This window comes from Myotis yumanensis, unplaced genomic scaffold, assembly GCF_028538775.1.
Source record: "Myotis yumanensis isolate MYYU_CA2020_CCGP unplaced genomic scaffold, mMyoYum1.0.hap1 SCAF_9, whole genome shotgun sequence".
Classification (NCBI taxonomy): Eukaryota; Metazoa; Chordata; class Mammalia; order Chiroptera; family Vespertilionidae; genus Myotis; species Myotis yumanensis.
The window spans coordinates 55,852,670-55,875,176 of record NW_027223760.1 but is presented as its reverse complement, the minus strand read 5'-3'; the positions used below and the strand labels follow the sequence as shown (position 1 = coordinate 55,875,176).

At 36.8% G+C, this 22,507-nt stretch overlaps 1 protein-coding gene across 1 annotated transcript in view; it reads left to right on the top strand.

Annotated features, from left to right (window-relative positions):
* Nucleotides 1-22,507, top strand: part of AGMO (alkylglycerol monooxygenase) — a 273,361-nt gene that overhangs the window by 151,022 nt on the left and 99,832 nt on the right. The window contains exon 12 of the mRNA XM_070425136.1: nt 1,177-1,282. Within this exon, the coding sequence (XP_070281237.1) occupies nt 1,177-1,282 (106 nt within the window). The remainder of the gene's footprint in view (nt 1-1,176; nt 1,283-22,507) is intronic.

Genomic DNA, 22,507 nt, shown 5'->3' with positions numbered 1-22,507 from the left:
CTATTGAGTTTAAAAATGTGTTCTCTTTTTTGTACTAAAATGTTATTATTATATTCAATTTTACAGAAACACTGGGTCATAAATAATAGACAATAGAAGAAAGTCTTAAGTTAAAAAATATACTTTAGGTTTCCTTTTTTTTACATACCTCTATATTCTAAAATAAATATAGTTGCATTTTAATGACATTGATTCTCTAATATTTTAGTTAGAAAATTCACCTTCATAACAATACTATGTGTCTTTTACAAAAATACTAAAATTTCCAACAAGTGTTAGATAAATGTCATATCAAACTATTTTAAGCTGATAAAGTATCTGTTTATTACCATCAATATGAGGCAGTGAATAAATGTTTATCTGCATGTGACATTCAACACTGTTCCAAATACATAAATACATGTATTTCATATATTTTAGATATCATATATACAGAAAATATTCATCATAATAATTAACAAAGATCTATAATGTTACCTGTTAAATTGGGTATAATTACACAAATTTCACATTCCCAATATTTCAGAACTCAACTTTTCTTTATTTTAGAGTACTTAACTATATCAGTCCTCCTACCAAGTCACTTTTTAATGAATGAAGTATACAGGTAAAAGCATTGAGTGAGGGAAGTGTCATTTACTTTAAACCTTAGAAATTTAGTTGTTTACTATTTTATTCAATAATTTAGAGTATGCTTCACCCTGATTCATCAATGCTCAAACTAAGCAATACATTGGTAAAGAACAGATTTTCTTTAAAAGATGCATTTTATTGCCCAGCCAATGTGGCTGAGTCGGTTGAGCATTGTCCCACGTACGAAGACGTTGCTGGTTTCATTCTGGGGTCAGGGCACATGTCCAGGGTTGTGGGCTTCATCCCCAGAAGGAGGCATTAAGGAGGCAGCCGATCCATGAATTCTCTCTCTTCAGTAATGTTTCTGTCTCCCTCTCCCTTCCTCTCTCTCAAATCGATAAACAGTTTTTTAAAAAGATGCATTTTATTTCTTCCTTTAATGCCTGTTTTCAAACAGCTTCAGAGGCACATGCTCCTCAAATATATGAAAGTGCAGCACAGTTCTTTAAAATTAAAAGAAATGTATATCACTGTATTAACTATTGCATGTAAACATGTGAGGAGCATACCTAAAGCTAATGCCTGTTAATGACACTATTTCAGACCTAAGGCAGCTGTTGTGGAAGCTTCCCGTTGCTTGGTGTTTCTAATGCTGTGTCGATTTGGCCATCTGAAGCCTCTCATCCCTTTCTTGTCATTTGCTTTTGAGGTAAGACATTTGCTTTCGGTGCCTATAGCAGGATTATACATCTACTGCTTATTTCATTCATTTATTCAACAATGTTTTTGTCTATTTTGTGACTAGTACTTGTGGGAAATTTTTACCTGTTCATCTACTTACCAAAACTTATTGTGTCACTTTGAGCTAGTTAATAGTGTTAAGCCTCAGTTTTCTGGTCTCTAATTTGGGATGGACATGGCTAATCTCACAGTTGTTGGACAAGTTACATTGCATGATGTTTATAAAGAAATTGGGCCACATACTTGGTTCTCAACAGATAGTAGAAGTTAATTACTAGAAGTTCTTGGCAAAGACTTTACCATTTAAGATTTTTCTTTTTAGGGCGAAAATGAAAATTGTTGCATATTTTGTCAATTACCTATAATTCTACAGAATTATGATTACATAATACAGGCTAAGGAGTAGGTGAGAACAAGCTATTTGGGTTATTTATTTGAGGCCGCTCTTTTAAAAATTACTGTCCATTTCCTGTGATTCTTCTAAAAGTAAATACCTTCTATGAGCAACAAAATACTTGGTAAACAAATTAAAGCAATATTAGAATATATTGCAGCTTTTTTTTTGTTTTATAAAATGAGGAGACTAGTTCTATAGTCTCCTCATTATAAATTATCGCATTAAATTTCCTATAATTTATTGGCCCTGTGGGATTTTTCTACTATGAATGTGCACCCTAGAAAATATTAATCCATGATAGTTTTTTATATATCATGTTTTTTATTAAGATGGTTAAAAATTAAAAGACATAAATACGTTTTTATTCTTGCCCATCCATACCTTATCCCTTAGGCCCTTTTTTAAAAAGTCCTCATGTGGACATCCACCAAGTACTTTACCAAATACTTTAGGTTCAAAAAGGTTTCCACCATCAAGCACTTTTTCCCCCATTTTAATATTATGTGTATTATGAGGAACACACATTCTATATATTTCTGATTAATTTATACTAACATTATCAAAACAGGTGTTTTTAGCAGAATTTTACATTAAAATTGAGTTTTTAAAGAAGCATTTTAAATGCATTTTTTAGTTTTGTTTACTTTGTCTTGTCTTTTTTTGCTTGCTTTACTTTTCTTGTTTGAAAGCAGGAAGTGATTCCTTGCCAAGAGTAGATTAACCAGAAGAGCAAACATGTTGAATTTAGTTCACCATTGCAAACTTTGAATTTTGAGTGAGTTGGAAAATGGATCCAATCTCTATTAATTATATTGTTTGGGTAAAAATAGAAAGTCAGGAATGTTAGCAGTCTAGTTTTCTGCATGGCCCATTTCTGTCCACTGAACCAGCTTCCATCCTGTTGACTCACATCCCCTCCATTTCTCATGGCTGTCCTTTCCCCTGACTTAGTTGTGGGTGTAATCGACCAGTGGCAGCCTGGTGAATTACGAGCAGGGGCTTAAGGTAAACATCATTTACTCCTAAGAAATTATTTCCACATCACCTAGTTTTTCTGCTTGGCATTCAAAAGAGAGAGGCCCTGCCCCTTTTTCTAATCACCTGTCCTGCATTTGAAATAACAAAGAGCCTCCTCCAGCCCGTGTGCCACGCGCTGTGCTATGATTTATGGCCTGAGCATCCGACACTCTCCGTGCACTAACAAGATGGCCTGCTGCGTTTGAAATATATCCCCCGAATGAAAGCAAACATGGCTTTGTGATATAAAGCCTTGTCAGCACTCGAGGAATTAAACACATACAAGATCTAAGTTTTTAGCTTTTCCTTTTTTGAGTTGCCTTTACGAATAGCTCAAATGGGTTACGATCCACGGGACAGTGTTTCATATATTTGAGGAGGACTCTAAGGGGAATCCTGACCCTGAGAAAAAGGTGCAGGGATATTTGGCAGAACGTCAAGGTGGTTTCCACTAGTACATGACAGGGACTCATTATGGGCTTGCTGTTGCCTGTAAGCTGGTTTCACTACCATCAACTACGAGGCCAGGATGCCTGGTTCCAGATGCTCTCGCCAATTGACCGTAAAATTGCTATGCATTTCTGGCCAAGCCCTGAGATTTTAAAAGCTCCCCTCCCCCTTTCCTCAACACCCTAACCCCCAATTCCCTCTAAAAAGCTGCTCATTATTCTTCCTTTGCCCCCTGATCTCAGCAAAAGAAATACTTCTGGAATCAATTAGAAATGTCTGCCCTTGATGAGGTTTGCACGTGAGTTTGGAGTTGTGAGGCTTTGATAGTGGCAGCCAACAGCTGCAGTTTCAGGTGGTAAAATCTACGATGGAATTTTCCAAGGTTTATTTACCACCATAAAAAAATTAAAAATAGGCAAGACAACTAGGGAAACTGTCTTATATGCCTTTGAAAGTGAGGTCAAATTTGGATTATGTATTTGTTTTATTCACAGTGAGCAAATTGGAGATCTCTGTTTGGGGGAGTCTTTTCGTTGCTTTAATAGATTGTGTCAAATGGTTATAAATACTGGAAATGGTCTCCTTTCCGAAGGTTAATGGTAAAAGAGAATCTGTTATTTCTTCTGTCATATTAACTGCTTGACAAGTAAAGATAGTCAAGGTTAATGGAACCTGTCTTCTGAAAAATAATGTGCATACTGTGTAATACACTGGCCTATTTTCTTTCTATCTATGTATATGTTTAAGATATTAAATAAAAATTTACAATAGTTTTTCTTTTTAAATCTAGGTATTTGGTAACTTTTATTAATGATTGTTTAATATGATGCTATAAACCTTTTTATGTTTATGTGTCCAATTAACATCATTAGCAATTGTAGCATGAAAATGACATAATTTTCCTAAAGCCAAATTGAAAATTATAGTAAAAACCCAGGTATCCAAATTATCACTTGGCACTTTCAACCACATGGCCTTTCCTTTCCTCGAATATATGATATGCTTCTTAGAAGTCTGCTTTTGTTTCTACTGCTGGCTAAAAAATAGAGACAATTTCAAGCATACATTTTTATCACTAAAACTTTCATTCATAACTTCAAGAAATGCTATCAAACTCCCCCACCCCAGAGAATCACTATTAACAGAATTTTAGTTTTTAGAACTACCTCTTCTTTTATAATTAAACTAGAGGCCCAATGCACAAAAATTCGTGCAAGAGTAGGCCTTCCTTCCCCTGGCTGCTGGCACTGGCTTCCCTCCGGCAACCAGGACCCGGGCTACTTCCTTCTGGCCACCAGCAGGCACCCAGGACCCGGGCTCTTGCCTCCAGCCCCTGCTTCATCTGGAAGAACATCTGGAATGACGCCCAGAAGGACATCTGGTCTAAGTAGCATATTACCCTTTTATTATTATAGATGAATTTTTAAGCACCTGCTATCTTCCCCCCCCCCCCCAAAGTATTACAGTTTTTACTTTTATAATGGTGGAGAGGTATTTTGTGTTTGGAAGTATCTCTGTATTTAAAGGTGACAGAGGTAAGTTAAATTTGCATTTTTATGTGCATTCTTTGTACATGTGTAGACATTTGCCCATTAATCACTCTGGTTTCTAGATTGAGGTTTATTAATTAGTGAACTGCATGAGTAAATAACCATTAGTAAGTGTACATAAAATATAGTACAATTTTATTATATTCATGGAATAACTTTAAGTAGGCTGAGAAATTCAGTTACTTAGAATACCTTATGTTTCCAGGCATGCCATAATGTGAAAAATGTTAAAAAGTGATGTTTTATCTAATGATTTCATACTATTAACAAAAAATAACAAGACTTAACAACTTTTAATAACCATCTTTCAAAAACCATGCATTTATCCTTCATAAGCTCTGCATGTCACTGGTGCACCAAGCTTTCTTTAGAGTAAATCAAACAAACAAAAGCTATGTGTAACCTTTAACAACATTCTGGAAGTTACTTTGCTGTGATCAAATTGTTACAGAAAGGAAAAGCTAGCTAATTTGTTCATTCCTTTTCTCTGAGGTGAAACATGGCATGTGCCAGCTTTTCCTAGGCAAATGTTCAGATGGAAGAGCAAAATTGGCTGTTTGGTATTGAACCCATTGACAGTTGAAACCTTCTTTCCAGGGAGGAAGTGGAGATCTACTCTCTGACTCTCAAATATTAGGTGTCCTGTTAGGTCTCAAGGGAGACTGCCAGCTCACCAATCACCTTTTGGACATGTAATCTCAGAGAAAAGCATGCACCTGCTGGAAAGTTGCTGCCTGACATACTCACTTACCACTCCTAAGTTTGCTGTTTAATGGGTGTCATCCTCTCTGCATGCCTATATAGTAGGTCCAGGGGAATTGGCTGCTACAGATTAAAAGCTAATAGAAAATTTTCCACACAGCTTATGTTGTCATTTATACTATTTCTACCAAGGGTTTCAATCTCGTTAACAGCACAAGAAGGTAATACCTCTCTTAAATTTTGTTTGTTTATGACAATGTCTGACACTGGCTTGGCCTAGCTTTATACAAGTATTAAAATTACTTGTAACGAGATGGAGAAAAAATTGGATTCAGATTCCAGACATATGCTGTTATGAATTAACAATGTGAGGAAAGTCACTTAGTTCTCAGTTTCACCATCTGTAAGGTCAAGGGAATGAAGTAGATTTCTAAAGTTACTTCAGTGTTTAAGATTTCATACTGATTATGTGATTTAAAAATAAAACAATACCACATAGATTAAATAGTTGCTATTGATTTATATTCATATAATTAATTCTCTAATAAGAATGAGATTCCAAGAAATCTTTAAGAAATGAAGAGTTGAACCTATGAGATGTTTTAGGACATGACACATGAGGTCATAAAAGACGGGACTAATACAATTATGATCCTCACTGTGCTCTTGTGAGATTTTGACTGCACCTCCATATAATCACCGCCATGCTCTTTCCAACCTACAAAGTCACTCCAAACAAATGAATTATCAAAGTAGATTTTTTTAAAAAATTGCTTGCTATAAATCCATCTTCCAGACAAGGTTTCTTACTGGTAAGGATGGAGCTTAGAGGGATTCCCAGCCAGTGGAAATGGAGTCAAGTCATTGGAGTGGAGCCTGGAACAAATTTGTGATCAGGAGAGCACTGGGTATTGGAATCCTAAAGCCAGTATCTTTGAAGTAAATGACAGCAAGTCTTTATGAAGGCTCTCTGAGAATCTATGTGCCAAAAGCCAGTAATAGCTCTGCACAGAGAATGTTATCAATACTCAGCAATATTAAATTATTGTTGGTGGGCCTAGCATAAAAGTAACCAGAGGCATCTCATTCTTTCCCTTTACTCTCACTAAGTGTTCATTATAAATCACTGAGGTGTCACTCACACAAAGAAATCTCAGTGTAGCCGAAACCGGTTTGGCTCAGTGGATAGAGCGTCGGCCTGCGGACTGAAGGGTCCCAGGTTCGATTCCGGTCAAGGGCATGTACCTGGGTTGCGGGCACATCCCCAGTAGGAGATGTGCAGGAGGCGGCTGGTCGATGTTTCTCTCTCATCGATGTTTCTAACTCTATCTCTCTCTCTCCCTTCCTCTCTGTAAAAAATCAATAAAATATATTTAAAAAAAAAAAAAAGAAATCCCCGTGTAAGACATATTTAGTGGCTTACAATAAACATGTGGACGTGTTTAATCAAAATGCATTAGGCAGATCATTTAGAGAAACTTTAAAGGTTGCTCTTCTGTTTTTGTTATTGATGCTGTGTGCAAATCACAATGCAAAAAAAAAACATTTTTCTCAGTGTGCTAAATACTCTTAGGGATTGTGGAAGGCTATGAATAGTTTTGTATGAGATTTCCACTTATTTTAAATTCAGCCCTATGACAGCTAAAATGGTGGGCTTATTTCAACCTGCAGTGGTAGAATTCATTCAGGCTTATTTCATTATTTCAGAGGAAAATCATCAGGTGAATAGGAGGAGATACTTTATTCATATTAACTCCAGTAATAATGCCCCTAAAATTGTAGATTGTATACTAGTATTATAAGGGAGCAAATAGAAAGCAATCTAGCTAAAGCTATAGCAAAATAGCATATCTTGGAAAATACCTGTTTTCAAAAAAACTGTATGATATACTTAGTTTTACTTAGGAGTTTGAGATTATTTTTACTCTCTTCCTGCAGCCTTCTGGGCAGTTTCATCCATTATTTAGTGTACTTGTACTTAGTTCTGGCCAGCATCATTTTAAGCATGTATTTGACCTTAGGAGAGTAATAATATAAATATGTGTTGATGAGATTTTCTCAAGAGAGAGGGTACAGGTGAGTGAATTCAGGTATCCTTTGGATGGAGTTGGGTCATTGGAATGTGGGCCTTTGGAGAAAAATTAGACTTTGAAATACTCAACTGTTCTCTTTGGATTTCATACAAGTCACAAGGGATTTTAAAGGGTGAGGCAGAAGTAGATTTACAGTTCTGAGTACGTGAAACACAGAATTTATTCTTCTGTTGTTATTTATTAATTATTGTATTGTTTTCCATACGAACAACCTTAAACCCAGTTTAACCCACCCTTTGTTTATTCCCACTTCTGATAAAATATATATGTAAAACATTGTTATATATTGTATAATGGAATACAGATTATATAATCATATTAATTATCCTATTTAATAAAGATGGAATATGCAATTTGACCATCACTTTTGTGACAAAGGTGGTGGCGCCCACAGCCAATAAGGAGGGAATATTCAAATTGCTGCAACAAAGATGGCGGCTGGGTCAGGATGCTTGTGTCGTCGCCATGGCAATGACACAGGTATTCTGCCCCACTCCGGCTGCTCCAGGCCTCTGGGCAGCACACTAAGGCAGAAGGCGGCTCTGAGCTGGAGCAAAGGTGGTGCTGGCAGCCAGGGGAAGGAAAGCCTATTCTTGCATGAATCTTTGTGCATCAGACCACTAGTCTACAGTAATAACAGACAAACATGCAAATTGACCATACCTTCGCTACGCCTTAAGCCATGTCCACCAGCCAATCAGAATGACTATATGCAAATTAACCCAACCAAGATGGCGGCCGGCAGCCACGGAGCTGGAGCAAGCAGGAGGCTTCATTTCCTCAATGATGGAGGAAGCCAAGCTGCCGAGGCGGCTCTGAGCTCCACTCAAAGCAATAAAGTTTCAATTATAGAAGGTAAATAAACCCCAGATACCTGCTTTCAGCCGACTGTGGCCACGGAGCTGGAGCAAGCAGCCTGAAAGGGGGTGTGGCCAGCCTGAAAACAGCTATCATCCCCTCACCCAGGCTGGCCAAACCTCCATGGGGTGAGGGTCCCCATTGGGGTGCCTGGCCAGTCTGGGTGAGGGGCTAAGGGCCGTTTTCAGGCTGGCCAAGCCCCTCCAGTGATGGAAGCTCCCAGTCTCTCCTTTTTTTCTTTTTTTTTTACCAGCCTGCAAACAGCCATCAGCCCCTCACCCAGGCTGGCCAGGCACCCCATGGGGACCCTCACCCTGAAGGGGGTGTGACCAGCTGCAAACAGCCATCAGCCCCTCACCTAGGCTGGCTAGGCACCCCAGTGGGACCCCACCCTGATCCAGGACACCCGTTAGGGCAAACCAGCTGGCCCCCACCCATGCACCAGGCCTCTATCCCATATGATAAAAGGGTAATATGCAAATTGACCCTAACAGAACGACTGGGAATGACTGGTCACTATGACACACACTGACCACCAGGGGGCAGATGCTCAATGCAGGAGCTGTCCCCTGGTGGTCAGTGTGCTCCCACAGGGGGAGCTCTGCTCAGCTACAAGCTAGGCTAATGGCTGCCAGTACAGCAGTGGTGGCAGGAGCCTCTCTCGCCTCCTCAGCAGCATTAAGGATGTCTGATTGCAGCTTAGGTCTGCTCCCTGCTGGTAAGTGTACATCCCCCAAGGGCTGCCGGTCTGCCAGAGGGATGTCTGACTGCCAGCTTGGGCCTGATCCCCCAGGGAGCGGGCCTAAGCCAGCAGGTGGACATCCTCCGAGGGGTCCCAGACTGCAAGAGGGCATAGGCCCGGCTGAGGGACCCCCTCGAGTGCACAAATTTTTGTGCACCGGGCCTCTAGTTATGTTATAAAATATTATAGGAACATTATGAATGTCAAAGGTATTCTGGAATAGCAAATGTGACAAAGAGTAGGAGTTAACCACAGGAAAATGTCTTTGAGAGCAAGAACTATGAATGAAATTTATTTTGTAAGAATACAGGCAAAAGAAGTTATAAGGATAGGTCTAATATACCAGTAATAGTCTCCCTTTTGTATCAAGATGGGAGGATAACAGACTTTGTTTTACTTCAGTGCCTGCCAGTGAGCAGGGTCTATACTGAAAACTCAGGGTTCATAAGCTGAATTCAACTCCTAGTTGTACTTTGCTTGACCTGCACAGAGCTATTTGTTTTTCATTTAAAATTTGATAGTTACCAACATGTTTAAATCAGGAGACTTTAAGAACCTGGATTAATGTTTTTTCTTGAATTATTAAACAATCTGGCCACCCTGAGCCTACAGTCCCTCAAGACATCAATGAGGGAGGCAACAAACAGTTTTGAGTCCATGAATGGTCATCTCGGCAGGGTTTTTACTTTTTCAGGTAATAGGCATCAAGCAGAAGAGGCAAACAGATAGCATGTGAGTCCCTGTAACTTTGTGCCATGGAATAAAAACTCTATTCCCTATTACAGGTTAAAGGAAGATGCTTAAACTTGGAGATGAAAATAACTGTTGTTCTCAGCTTTCATCATTTGAGCTATTTTAGAATGGGGAAAACCCTATTTATCCTTTTCCACCTTATAGATGTGCCCTCCATCTAAAAGGTTAAGTGTCTTGTCCAGAGTTACGTGGTTAATGAGGAGCCAGGGGCATGGATCGTGATCTTTTAGTATTTGTATTTATATGTGGTTATGTGTGCATAAAATTTGTCAGGAAGTAGACGTACAAACATACATACATACATACATGGTAACACTGGAGTCCTCTGGGGAGAAGAATTGCATGGCAGGAGGACAAATGTGGAAGAGAACTTTTCACAGAATCTTTTCAAGTTGATTCATATGACTATACTACCTATGTTTTTTAAATAACCTACACTGACACTTCAAAGAGTAATTTTCCCATGAATGCATAAGAAATAAATATAATACATAAAGCATGTCAATTTAAATATAGAAAATAGTTACTTGAAAATGCACTTTTAATTTAAACAATTGAATCTAATTTTTAAAAAATACTAAGTTGCAGTTCAATTCAGACAACTTTGTTTTTTTGCTTATAATCAACATTAAAATAACTATTTTTCCAAAGCCATATGTTGCATATGCTCAATTCGTTTTTCAGATTTTAACCCTTACATAATTTTTTTTTAAATTATCAACTTGGCTAAAGTCTAGTTGTTGAATTTTTCCAAGTATAACTTTTTAAGTAGTTTCTGTCTTACGTTTAGATCTGTGATTTTTAAAAAAAAATGCTGAGGCTTAAGTATAAGGAAGGGTTACAATGAAATATTCCTCTTATTATTTAGGAGTTTTGTAGGAAAGAGTACTTAAAGTAAATTATTCCCATAACTGTCAAATAAAAACTGCCTGATGAAGGAAGATTAACAAATGTCATGTTTTACTATTGAATCCTAAGCCCAGAACACTTGAAACACTTTGTAATGTTTAAATGTTGGAAATAGGTGTTATGAGGAAATGAATATACAAAGCCCGAGTTATTTACTAACTAAAGTACTGAGATCTAGACCAAATAATGCCTTACCTCTTTCCCAATGGAATTTGAGTGATTACATCTGTCATGGCAAAAGTGGTTTGGTTTATCTTAATGTAGAGTCCATGTAATGCTTATATTACATTGTTTACATTGCTGATTGAAAGCTAATATATAGTATATGCAGTTTGAGATGCCTGTTTCTAGTTTGAAAAATATGGTTTTTATATGGAAAAGAATTCTATCAGTGGGTTTTGAACTTCACCTGAATTTAACACACCTATTTTTTTTTTTACTACATCTTCTAAGAAATAGTATTTTCTTTTCTATTATAAACAAAATCTATTTAAAGGACCCTCTCTTTGGTTTATAAGAAAATGTTCAACTATATTGAGTAATAATTTTGTTATAAAACATTGATGTTTCATTCACCTTTCTTGGATTTAATAGGCCAATCAATCATTCATATACTCAACAAATATTTAAAATTACCAACTTTGTGATGGAGATGTTAATAGTGGTTAGGAACAGGGACTCTGGACTCACAAATCTTGGGTTGGGTTCTACCTTTGATACTTACCAGCTGTGTGAATATTGGTAAGTTTGTAAGCTTTCTGAGGATAATAATATAGTTGTTACAAGAATTAAATGAAATATTGTATATAAAGTGCTTAGGGTACTTTCTGCTACATCATAAATGTTTGACAATTGCTAGCTGTTTTTGGATGATGAAAATAACAACAGAATTACCAGTACTGAGTACTGAGACAGAGACTGGGGGAGATGGCACATGAAATATTATCCCAGTCTTTAAGAACTGGGAGGAGATGAGAAAATCAGCTAGTAATTCCAATGGAGCTTGAGAAATGCTACATTAAAGTTAAGCACATTGAGAAAACATAGAAGAAAAACATAAATAATGCAGCAATGTGTGATAAGATTACCCGAGGTGATTATCTGTGTCTTAAGCATGAATGGGCATTTACCAACTGAAGGATTGTGAGAAAGTGCATTTCAAGCAAACCAAATAGTTCAGGCCAAGGCCAGTAGGTAAGAAAATGCCTGCCATGTTGGAAAATTGACAATAGTTCTTCATGGCTGGAGTGTTATTGAGAGTGGAAGAACATCAGGGATAATATTAGAAAAATGAACACCAGCAAGAGCAGAAAAAGATGTGTAGAGAGTACATGTCAGAAGTTTGGACTTTGTTCTCAGGACATTACCACTGATGCCACTGGAGTGTTTTTAAGCATAGGAGCCATTTTATTAGATTCTCAATTTAGTATAATCACTGAAGTGGTTTTGTAAGGAAGAAGTTGGTGGGGAACTGATCAGAGACAAACACGATAAGGATCTATTTTATTTATATTTTATTGATTGATTTTTGAGAGAGAGAGAGAGAAACAGATTTCTTAATCCACTTACTCATGCATTCATTGGTTGATTCTTGTATGTGCTCTGACCAGGGATTGAACCCATAACTTTTAAAATGTGTTTAGGATAGGTTACCAGAAGGACACTTTTTGTTCACTATTCTAGTGCAAAGTAATAAATGCTTCTCTCTCCTCCCCTTTTTCATGATTCATAATTATTTTTGAAAGGCAAGAACTAACATCAAATACAAGTTTTGCAAGGATTTTGTGGTTCCTATCATAGCCAAAGGAAAGTGGAAACTATGAAGCTCATGCCATTTTCAACCATATGTACATAAAAATAAAACAGCAGTGAGGTAAAGCAAGGAGGGTAAGGAATTGTACATATGACTCAGAACTTCATCACTTTTGTAATGTGTCCTTTGAATAAAATTTCTCCCTGGATGGTAATATGGCCTGAAAGACTAAGATATCATAAATAGCAAAAAATAAACCTGGACCTATTAAAGATTCTTTAATCTCTTTTGCTGACCCCTTTCATTCAAAAATTCTAAAGCAAAGATTTGGGTCTATCTGGTTTACATTTTATAAAACTTAAAAGTAAGCTGGAGTTAGAATAGTAAATCAGTTAAATATTTGATACAGTATATAGTTACTATAATTTGATATTTAATCCTTAAATTAAGTTGAAATAAGGGTGAATGAACAAGTAGAGTCTTCAAGCTCTCATTGACAAAAAGGCACTTTTCTATTGGATGTATTAAGAGAAAGAGACTGATATATTCTATCATAAAAGGTACATAGATAATTAAATAGAATTGATCATTTTACAGTGGAGAGTTGGAAGATACACTATCCCACTAATATATAATTTCAAGGGGTATCCTTAGAACTTACCTATTTCATTTACTCCGCACAGCACTTGTTATTGCATGTTATTATCCCCACATTTCAGATAAGGAAATTGAGGCGCAGAGAGGTAATTAACTTTTCCAAGATCATTTGATTGTGGGTTACAATTTTGATGTCTGTCTGTACTTTTTCTACTGTACTCTACTCCCACAAAAAGATTAAAACAATGAATGTTGATCAGAATATTAACACATGTGACAATTCCTTTCTAAATGCATACCTGAATAAAATCAGTGATTTTTTAGAAGTCTGATCAGGACAGCATGCCTAATCCTCTTGATTTCCTCAAAATATTCCCATTCTGAGCTATTTATTGATTAAACTGCCTAAGACATAAGGCCTGGTCTAATGGCAGAGGTAGGGGATGATGGGGGGTGGGGAAAGTTTAACAGTGAAGTCAGTAACACTGGATTTTAAAGGTGATTGAGCTTTCTTTGGTCGAAATGGATCTGGAAGACATTTATGAGTTCACTTTAATTTAATTTGGGAGCAACAACCTTGACCTTTCCTCTTTCACTGTTCCTTCTGGTTTCCACCCCAGCGCACTCTTGCAAGTTTTATTCTTGCCTTACTAGTCACTTCTTTTCATCCACTGAAACCAGCTCTTCTCCTGAACCTCAGGTCATGCCTGGTGGGTTCCTTCTTCTTACTTTCACTCTGTCATCTCTCCTCAACCTGGGGCAATTTACCCAGTTTTATGGGTTTAAATGCTTTCTGTATTCTATTGACATAAAATTGTATGTACCCCTTCCTGGCTTATCCACTGAATTTCAGACTTGTATATCTAATTGCCTACTCTGTATCTATATGTGGAAATGTAACTTTGGAAAGAACAGGAGTTGTCGAAGCTAAAGATATAAATTTGGGAGACATCTGTTAAATATCCATGGGAATTGATGAATTTAGAGAGATAGGATAGGTTTCTTTCATTATTCAAACTACAAAAATGCAAACAAATGCCCTGCTGGTGTTGCTCAGTGGTTGAGCGTCCACTTATGAACCAGGAGGTCACTGTTGGATTCCCAGTCAGGGCAGGTGCCTGGATTTCGGTCTCAGTTCCCAGGTTGGGCCATACAGGAGGCAGCCAATCAATGATTATATCTCTCCCTCCCCCTTTCTCTCAAAATCAATAAAAATATATATTTAAAAATGGAAACATAAAACAACTTCATCACTAGCTCATAGTACTTTATTTGAGGTTATGTAAATCTAATGATTATTTGATTAATGATATAATGATTATTTCTAATTGAAACAGTTTCTATTTGAGAAACACCAGGTAGCGTTTACTTTTCAAAAACTGTATTCTAACCAATTTATACATGAGCCAGATCACTTGGTATCATTACCAATTCTTGATTCTTTACCAAGTAGCTGGGATTCAACCTCCTACTATCAAACATTGGTCTGTATTAAAGTCTGTATATAATAAACGCCTAATATGCAAATTGTCCCCTCAACTGGGAGTTTGACTAGGAGTTCGACCAGGGGGGTGGGGCTGGCAGCAGGTGGCTGGTGGAAGGGAGGCCCCCACAGCCGGCAACTGCTAGGGACCCTACCTGTGCACGAATTTTGTGCACTGGGCCTCTAGTAACATAAATGCTTAAGGGCAGTGTGATTAGGTAAAGGTGATTCATTCTGTGCACTACATTTTTAATGAAAGGTTCAGTATAGGTGCTCATGAAATATACTCACTTTTGAAATAAGACTTCCATTCATCCTCTTATTTGTTCATTCACTTACACACTCAACAATACATTTATTTTCAAGTTGATTTAATTGTTAGGATGGTTATAGTGCTAGGTTTTCTGGTTCCTGAGTGGGACCACAGTGAGGGAAGAGGGGACCTATGGATCTTTGTGCATGTGGAAGAGTTTTGAAAGTACATCTCCATCAAATGTTGACCTTCAAATTAAATAATCTAAGAAGGTCAGAGCTTCACAGCTACCAAATCTGAAAACAGACACAGTGGCAAAACATTTTGTGTAACAGTAATTGAAATGATTCAAATGCAACTATATTCTTATCTGCAGTTAAATTTGCATAACTTTTAAATGTGTATCATAAGAATGTGTGAAAATATACCTTTTTCTTTTGTAGTGATAAAAATGTTTTGGAACTTGATAGAGGTGTTGCTTGCACAACATTGGACTGAATGCTTCTAAATTGTACACTTTAAAATAATTTTATGTTATGTGAATTTTACCTCAAAAAATGTAAAATAGAGTTTTACACAGAGAAAATACTAAATCAACATATTAAAATGTCTATAGATGGCTAAAAAATAAAACTTTATTCATTCACATACATGAAAGTATTTATAAAGTACTTAGAAAACAGTCCTCTCCACCAGAGATAAAGTTTTTATGACATGTTCCCGCCAGCCAGCCCAAGTCACTGCCTAATTACAACCCCAGATCCTCCATTGTGTCTGTTTTGCAGCCCTTAATGCTTTCTTCAGTTAATTGCTGGAGCTGAGAATCCATAGGAGAGTAGCTTCCTCTTGCTGTTCAAAACTGGGAAGGTGGAGCCCAGGTGCCTTAATTTATCTGTCCATGGGCAAAAGGGCCAGCAATCTGGTAAATGTAAGAAACAGCTGGCAGGACTCAGCCAGTCGCTGCACTCAGAGACAGGTGGACAAAGACTGCTAAAGACATTTTGTCCCTGAGTACCACGGCTGCTGCTGTGGCGGCACTTTGTGTATGTTTTGCTAGCAGGCTGTAAGATGGTGTAGTGTGAGCAGGTGGGTTGCAGTTGGCCCTCCCATTTCCCCTGGCAGAATTATAAAGACCTCTTCTCTGGGGAGTTGCTGCGTATCTTTCAGGTAAGGGTGGATTTATCCACCTTCCCACATGCCCCGTTCTCCAAAAATCCTTTGTTCAACCTGGAAGATCTCTGACAAGACAGAGATGAGCATCTGGGGTGGAGGTCATCAAATGTCCCTGTCGACTGTGCTAAACTATAGGGCACACCCTTATTTTATGGGAAATCCCTCCTTTCATTTCCTCTTTCCCCTTCTTAGACTTTTTCCTTCCTGCAATGATTGATAATATAAATTATATAATTATAAAATGTGCTTTGTAATTGAAACGTGATTTTTGGCCTAAGGGCTTTCCTCTTGTGTACTTCTAGCATTTTTATTCGGTACTATTTATGGGCTTTGAATGAAAGAAAGTTTCAAAAGAGCAAGTATGCTTGACTCAAACTTTAGAAAGCTGTGGTTGCCGTTAAGCATCTCCGTCAAGCCCTTGCTCCTTATCTCACAGATTCAGAGATGTGACATCTTGCTGCCTTGATTAAAGGAACCAGTTATTTCTTCCAAGGAAACTTGATGGCATGAAACATTGTGATATACACGGTTACATATGTTTGGGTGCCCTAGGGAGGGCACTGGAATGTTTGACAATCTTGCACATGTTTTTAGATGCTGAAGTTCATGAACTTTAAAGGACCAGGTGTCAAAATGGTTTTGTTTGTATGGTTTGGGAAAATTACAGTCTAAATGTAAATAATATCCGGGTCATCATAATTTGCTGAAATATGTGTAGGGCCTGATAAGAAATTACTTAACAAATGTATTTTTAATCATGTAAAGGCTACACAAAGTAAGTCTTACCAGATAGGTCTAAATTGGAAATCACATGAAGTTTAGATTCTCTTTTGCTTTCTCAGTGTGTGTCAAAACACACCAAGTATTCTGATGACAAATTCTTGAATGAGTATAACAGCCCAGATCCTAGAATCTAAAGAATGTGGCTAATATATTCAATGGCACTTATTTAAATTAAATTTCCTCAAATTCATGAACTCAGAACACATAACTTCACAAAATATTTTTTATTCAACACCAATCCTTAAACATGAATCAGTAAGATTAATTTTGGGATTCAAGATGAAGAATAACAAGTGGGTATGCTGAAAGTCAATGGTGGATATTTTTTTCCATATTGAGTCAACCAATTTTATAGGAAAGAACAGTGCCCGCCAAATTTAAAGAAAACAAATAAACCTTAAAATAGTATGGTTGCTTTGATTCAGTTGGCACTGAGATTTCCTAAATAAAGGAAAGAACTGGGTGGACATATATTTGTGGTGAGAGCATAGGTTTGTTTTTTTCCTGCCTTAGTGGATGTGATGGATTCCTTTTGCTTTCATAATTTGTGAATTAAATGTGGTAGAAGTGATGAGCCGAAGAATTTTTTGATGTGTATGTATGTGTGTTTGTGTACATAGAGGTTACTTTTTACATGAATGCAAGGATTTAAATAATAGAGAGTACAGGAGTAGTTGATTTAGCCTGGCTTAGCACTTAGCTTTAGGATTAATGTATATTTTTACAGGGTCCCCGTTTCCTTCTGTATTTTGGAGTAGATTTTCTGTTTATTATGAAGTATTTTCTCATAATAGGGGTGTATTAAGAGGCTAAACTAATTTCTCTATGAATTAGTTTTGTGTGTGTGTGTGTGTAGAATTTTTCATATGAATGGGTTTCATATGAATATTTAAAGTAACATGAAGACTACTGTTAGGTTTTGGTGAGAAATCTGAATATTAATTGTGGCTACTGAAACCATAACTGAAGACAGGTAATAGATAGAATGTAGACTGCTACTATATTATTTAATTATTGATATGAAAGCTTAAATATATTTACACATGATGCAATAAATCTTAACAGTTACTGGTATGCAGAGAACATTTGAAAGGTAGTTCTGGCCAGACACAAGTCATTTGGCAATGGCCTTGCCTAGTATATATTTTCAGGGCCTGTCTGCACAAAGATGCTGGCATGTTGACCATGATTTCTATTCCAGGGGATGGATTTCTATCCAAGTAAGCGAGTGACTAAATATTTTCCGGTGGAATCTAGGCACCATAAAAATTACTGAAGCTGAATAGAAAGTTGTCCACCTTCCTAAAAACGTAATTATGATAGCTTTGCGTACCACTATGACAGAAAAATTATTTCCACTTAGATCACCAAATGATGGAATGGGTAGAACCTAATTAGAAAAAAAATAATGTGAGTATCCTGCTAGTATTCTTTTATCAGCACTAATGAATATCTTACAGAATTTTCATGAATTCCCAGAAAACTTCCTGATCATTAACAATAACTGAATGTATGTATTCTACATCCAACTCTATCAAAGAAAAGAAATCCAATCTGGACCCACAGAAAACCCAGGCCATCATCACTTCATCTGATTTATTCTACACAAAACCAGTTAAGAAACTGAACACTTTACCTTCGTTTATTTGTGTTACCCTAAGCAATTAGAGATGAATATGCCTTCCCAAGCGATACAAATGCGAGTCTCTCTTTGTGGCAGGTTGTTTAAATTTACAACATAAAGCTAGCCTTTCCATCTCCAGTAAAATCCAAACAGACATTTAATTTTGGTGCATGACATTTCTGACTCAAATGGAGCCAGAAAAGACTCTCGGACAGCTCTTATTGTTCATGAGTTCGAACAAATTGGGGATCTGTGAATTTATAGCCAGGTTTTGCTCTACTATTGTTTAAAATAGCACACATGGAAAACACGCCATGGGTGTGTTGTAATTCAGCTTTAATGATGTAACACTTGGTCTCAGTCAATTGTTGGAGGGCTGTAAGTGACATTGGTTTTGTGCTTCAGACGTTGCATGTAACCTAGCAATTACAGTCAGGCTTTCAATAATGGCTGTTGGCGGGATATCCGCAAGTGAAGTCATAGCAATTTTGAAAGAGAATGCTAATAAAAATACACCTGCTTGTAGTGGAAAGTGAGCCTTTAATATCTCTGCTTTGAAGTTGGGTGAAGCCTTGGGTATTAACTAACAGATATTATGATGTAGGAATAATCCACTGCCCCAGGGGAGAGCGAGGTTGAAGTTACAACAGATTGTTATTTTCTAATCACCTACTTTTCAGTCACTCTGATATCACAAAAGGAGAATGGAATGAGGTGATAGTTTTTTCCTCAAAGACATTACTATTGGAAAGCAAATAATTGTAATTGTAAACACACAAGCTAGCACATACATATTTCTTACATTAATCACAAGGACGTAAATAACACTTTTTGAGAAGTGTTTTATTGTTGTCAGAAGCTTGAGAAGAATTTGAAATTGCACATTCCCGCATATCTTTTCAAGATGATGTATGGAGTTTCAAATCTGCTTTGTGAGTCCCTCTTTCCTGGTTGCATCTTTTCCTTGGCCACTTTTTAAGACATTTAGTAATAGCTCTTTTTATGTACAAAGGAAAAAATAAAGGTGCTTGTGAAACTTTCTTTTATTTCATCAGGAGCGTTACTGTTGTTGGGAATCCTCTTTGTGCTGTGGGAGATAAATTCCTCCCACTGATGGCTTCCTTCACACTTCTCTGGGCTTACTTGTATTCTATAGTAACTTTTATTGGGCATTTAACAAATTGAGTTTATAGGAAATGTTGATATATTGACAGCACTGGAGAAAAGATATTCTAGGAATAAATGCTATTGAAATTTGGAAATTATGCAAATAAAAATGACTATCAAATACCAAACTACAATTTTAACCACTTTTCACAGATATTTATTACAGTTGTCTTTTTAGCTATAAATGGTTATGTCTAGATTAGTATAAAATCATTTGCATAATCAGTATTTTCTAAGCACTTTAAATAGTGATGGTTTTCTGTAGTCATTTTCTCTACAAGTGAATGTTTGAACTCATGGAAGTAACTCTTTTTTTTCTTCCTTTTTTTTTTTTAATTCAGTAGTGTGTCTCTATAGAGTATCAAGTAACCCAAAGGGTATATACATTAGCAGTTGTCAGGTCCATATTTAACATCAACATACTAGGCACACTGCAACTTACTACCAAGTTCAAAGGAAATATATGGACTTTAAATTGCTTGTTAATGTGGTAAAGAATCAGCATCAAGGTGTTTGTTTTGTTGAAAGGAAGTCACATTTTATTTCTCATTTATGAAATTGACTTTGATGTTTCTTTAAGCCACAGGGATTTTTTCGCCAGATTCATTTACTGTATCAGTTAAGTGCAATTTCATTTAGAGAATATTGTGCAAGAAGTCTTTGGCAGTGGTGGTGGCGGGGGGAGGGGGTTGATGAGTAGAGTTTTTTTCTTTATAGAATTTCAGTGTGTAATTTTCATTTAACTTTGAAAGTGGATTGTTGTTGAGTCTTGACACCTGCTGGGATGAGTATCCATTTCAGGCTACAAAGTGGTGCTCTGAAATAAATATCAGTAAGCTTGTTAAATGTTGTCAGATGTATCATCACATTAGTAGAAAATATTATGGTAAGATAGAGTTGAATTTAATTTGCAGGTTGTATGTTTGGGCTATAAGCTTTCCCTTATAATGTTCATGAAGGTTTTCTACAGCAGAGGTATTTCAAGGTTTAAAAAAAAAGGGGTGGGGGTTACTGATCCATTTAACTTTCACATGCTCAGAATGCATTATGCAATTTATACCATAATTTGAGATATTTTCCTCTGTACTATCTGCCAGAGAATTGGGATATAAAAATATATACTTTTTAATATCATTATGTATTCAAAAAAAGTGAAATGTGATTTTACTTTGGTAATAAATGTAAGACATTTTGGTAAATAATTTTTATTTTGAATAATAGTTATTTATTAAGCTGCTACTAGTACTAGGTACTTTCATGGGATCCTGGATTTGTTTACTTTATCTCATTTCAGATTAAATATTGAAATTATACAAGAAAGGTCTTCTTTTAAATTTTGACTTGTCCAAGGTCATACAGCTAATAAATGAGAAAATCAGAACACAAGGTTTCTGATTGGACCAGAAGCTGTAGCTGAGCTCGTTAAGTGAAAAGACAAAATGTGGTCAAATAACGGAAAGAGGATATAATGAGAAAATATATTAGGATAGAGGAAATTGTATGTGAAGTACATTGAAAATGTGATCTCTTTGATTTTTTTTAGTGAAAGTTCCTGATGAAACAGATCTTATTCTCAGTGGGACTTTTAACTGTTGAGATCAATTCAATTCCTTATATATTGCTAAATTCCTACAATTCAAGCCAGAATCAGACATGGAGTAGCATGCCAGTAAGAGAGGGTATCCTGATAGGAAGATATGAGGGTCCAATAAAGGTGTACATCAATTAGTATCATACTACCTCCTGCAATGGATAAACTCCAAAGTACCAGTGCCTTACAAATATAGAAGTTTATTTTTCTGCTCACAAAAAACCAATGTTAGTGTTCTTGTTTGGTGTGTAGCTCTTATGTGGTCTTTTAGGAACCCAGGCTCCTTCTATCTTATGTTTTTACCCTCCCCTGCATTCTGAAAAAAAAAAAGTAGAAGGAGAGTAGAAGATTATCCATTGAAAAGTTTTTGGTCCCTGACCAGTGTAGCTCAGTTGGTTGGGCGTCATCCCATGCACCAAAAGGTTGCCAGTTCAATTCCTGGTCAGGGCATCTGCCCAGGTAGTGTGCTTGATCCTCCATAGGGGGCATGCAGGAGGCAGTGGATTGTTGTTTTGCTCTCACATTGATGTTTCTCTAAACTTTCTTTCTCCCTTCCTCTGCCTCTAAAAGTCAATTTTTAAAAAGGTCTAACAAAAAAAAAAGGAAGAAAAGTTTTCAGGCCCTGGTGGAAGCAACACATATAATCTCTGCTCTCATTGCCTTGGCAGGATTAGTCACATGGCCATTCTTAATTAAAATGAGGCTGGGAAATAAAATCTAGCCCAGCAGAAGAGAAAGTATGTTTTAGTAAACACTTAGTCTAGCCTACAAGTTGCAAAAGCACAGCCTCTCCTGAATTAGGGTTTTCTATCCCTTTCCCTGGGCTTAAGCACCTGGACACACACACACACACACACACACACACACTCACACTCACACTCAAAAACACAATTTTAGTAGCACCTACTTCCGTATTTTAAGCATGTACTGTGCACTAGTCACTGTATTAACCTCTTTAGATACATTTCCTCAAATTGTCTCCACAACATTATCAGATATGTTACTCCTGTTGTAGTTATGATGTCTGCATAACAAATTATCCTAAATATTAGTGGCTTAAGCAATAACAATCCGAAATTCAAGAAAGGATTAACTGGGCAGTTCTGACGGTCTCTCTTGCTCTTCAGTCACAATCTTCCTGTACATTGTGAACTTTCAGGATTTACCAAAAACAATGGCCCTGGACAGTGTGGCTCAGTTGGTTGCAACATCACCCCATATACTGAAAATTTGCAGATTCAATCCCCAGTCAGGGTTCTTGTGGGAGGCAACCAGTCAAGGTTCTTTCTCACATTGAT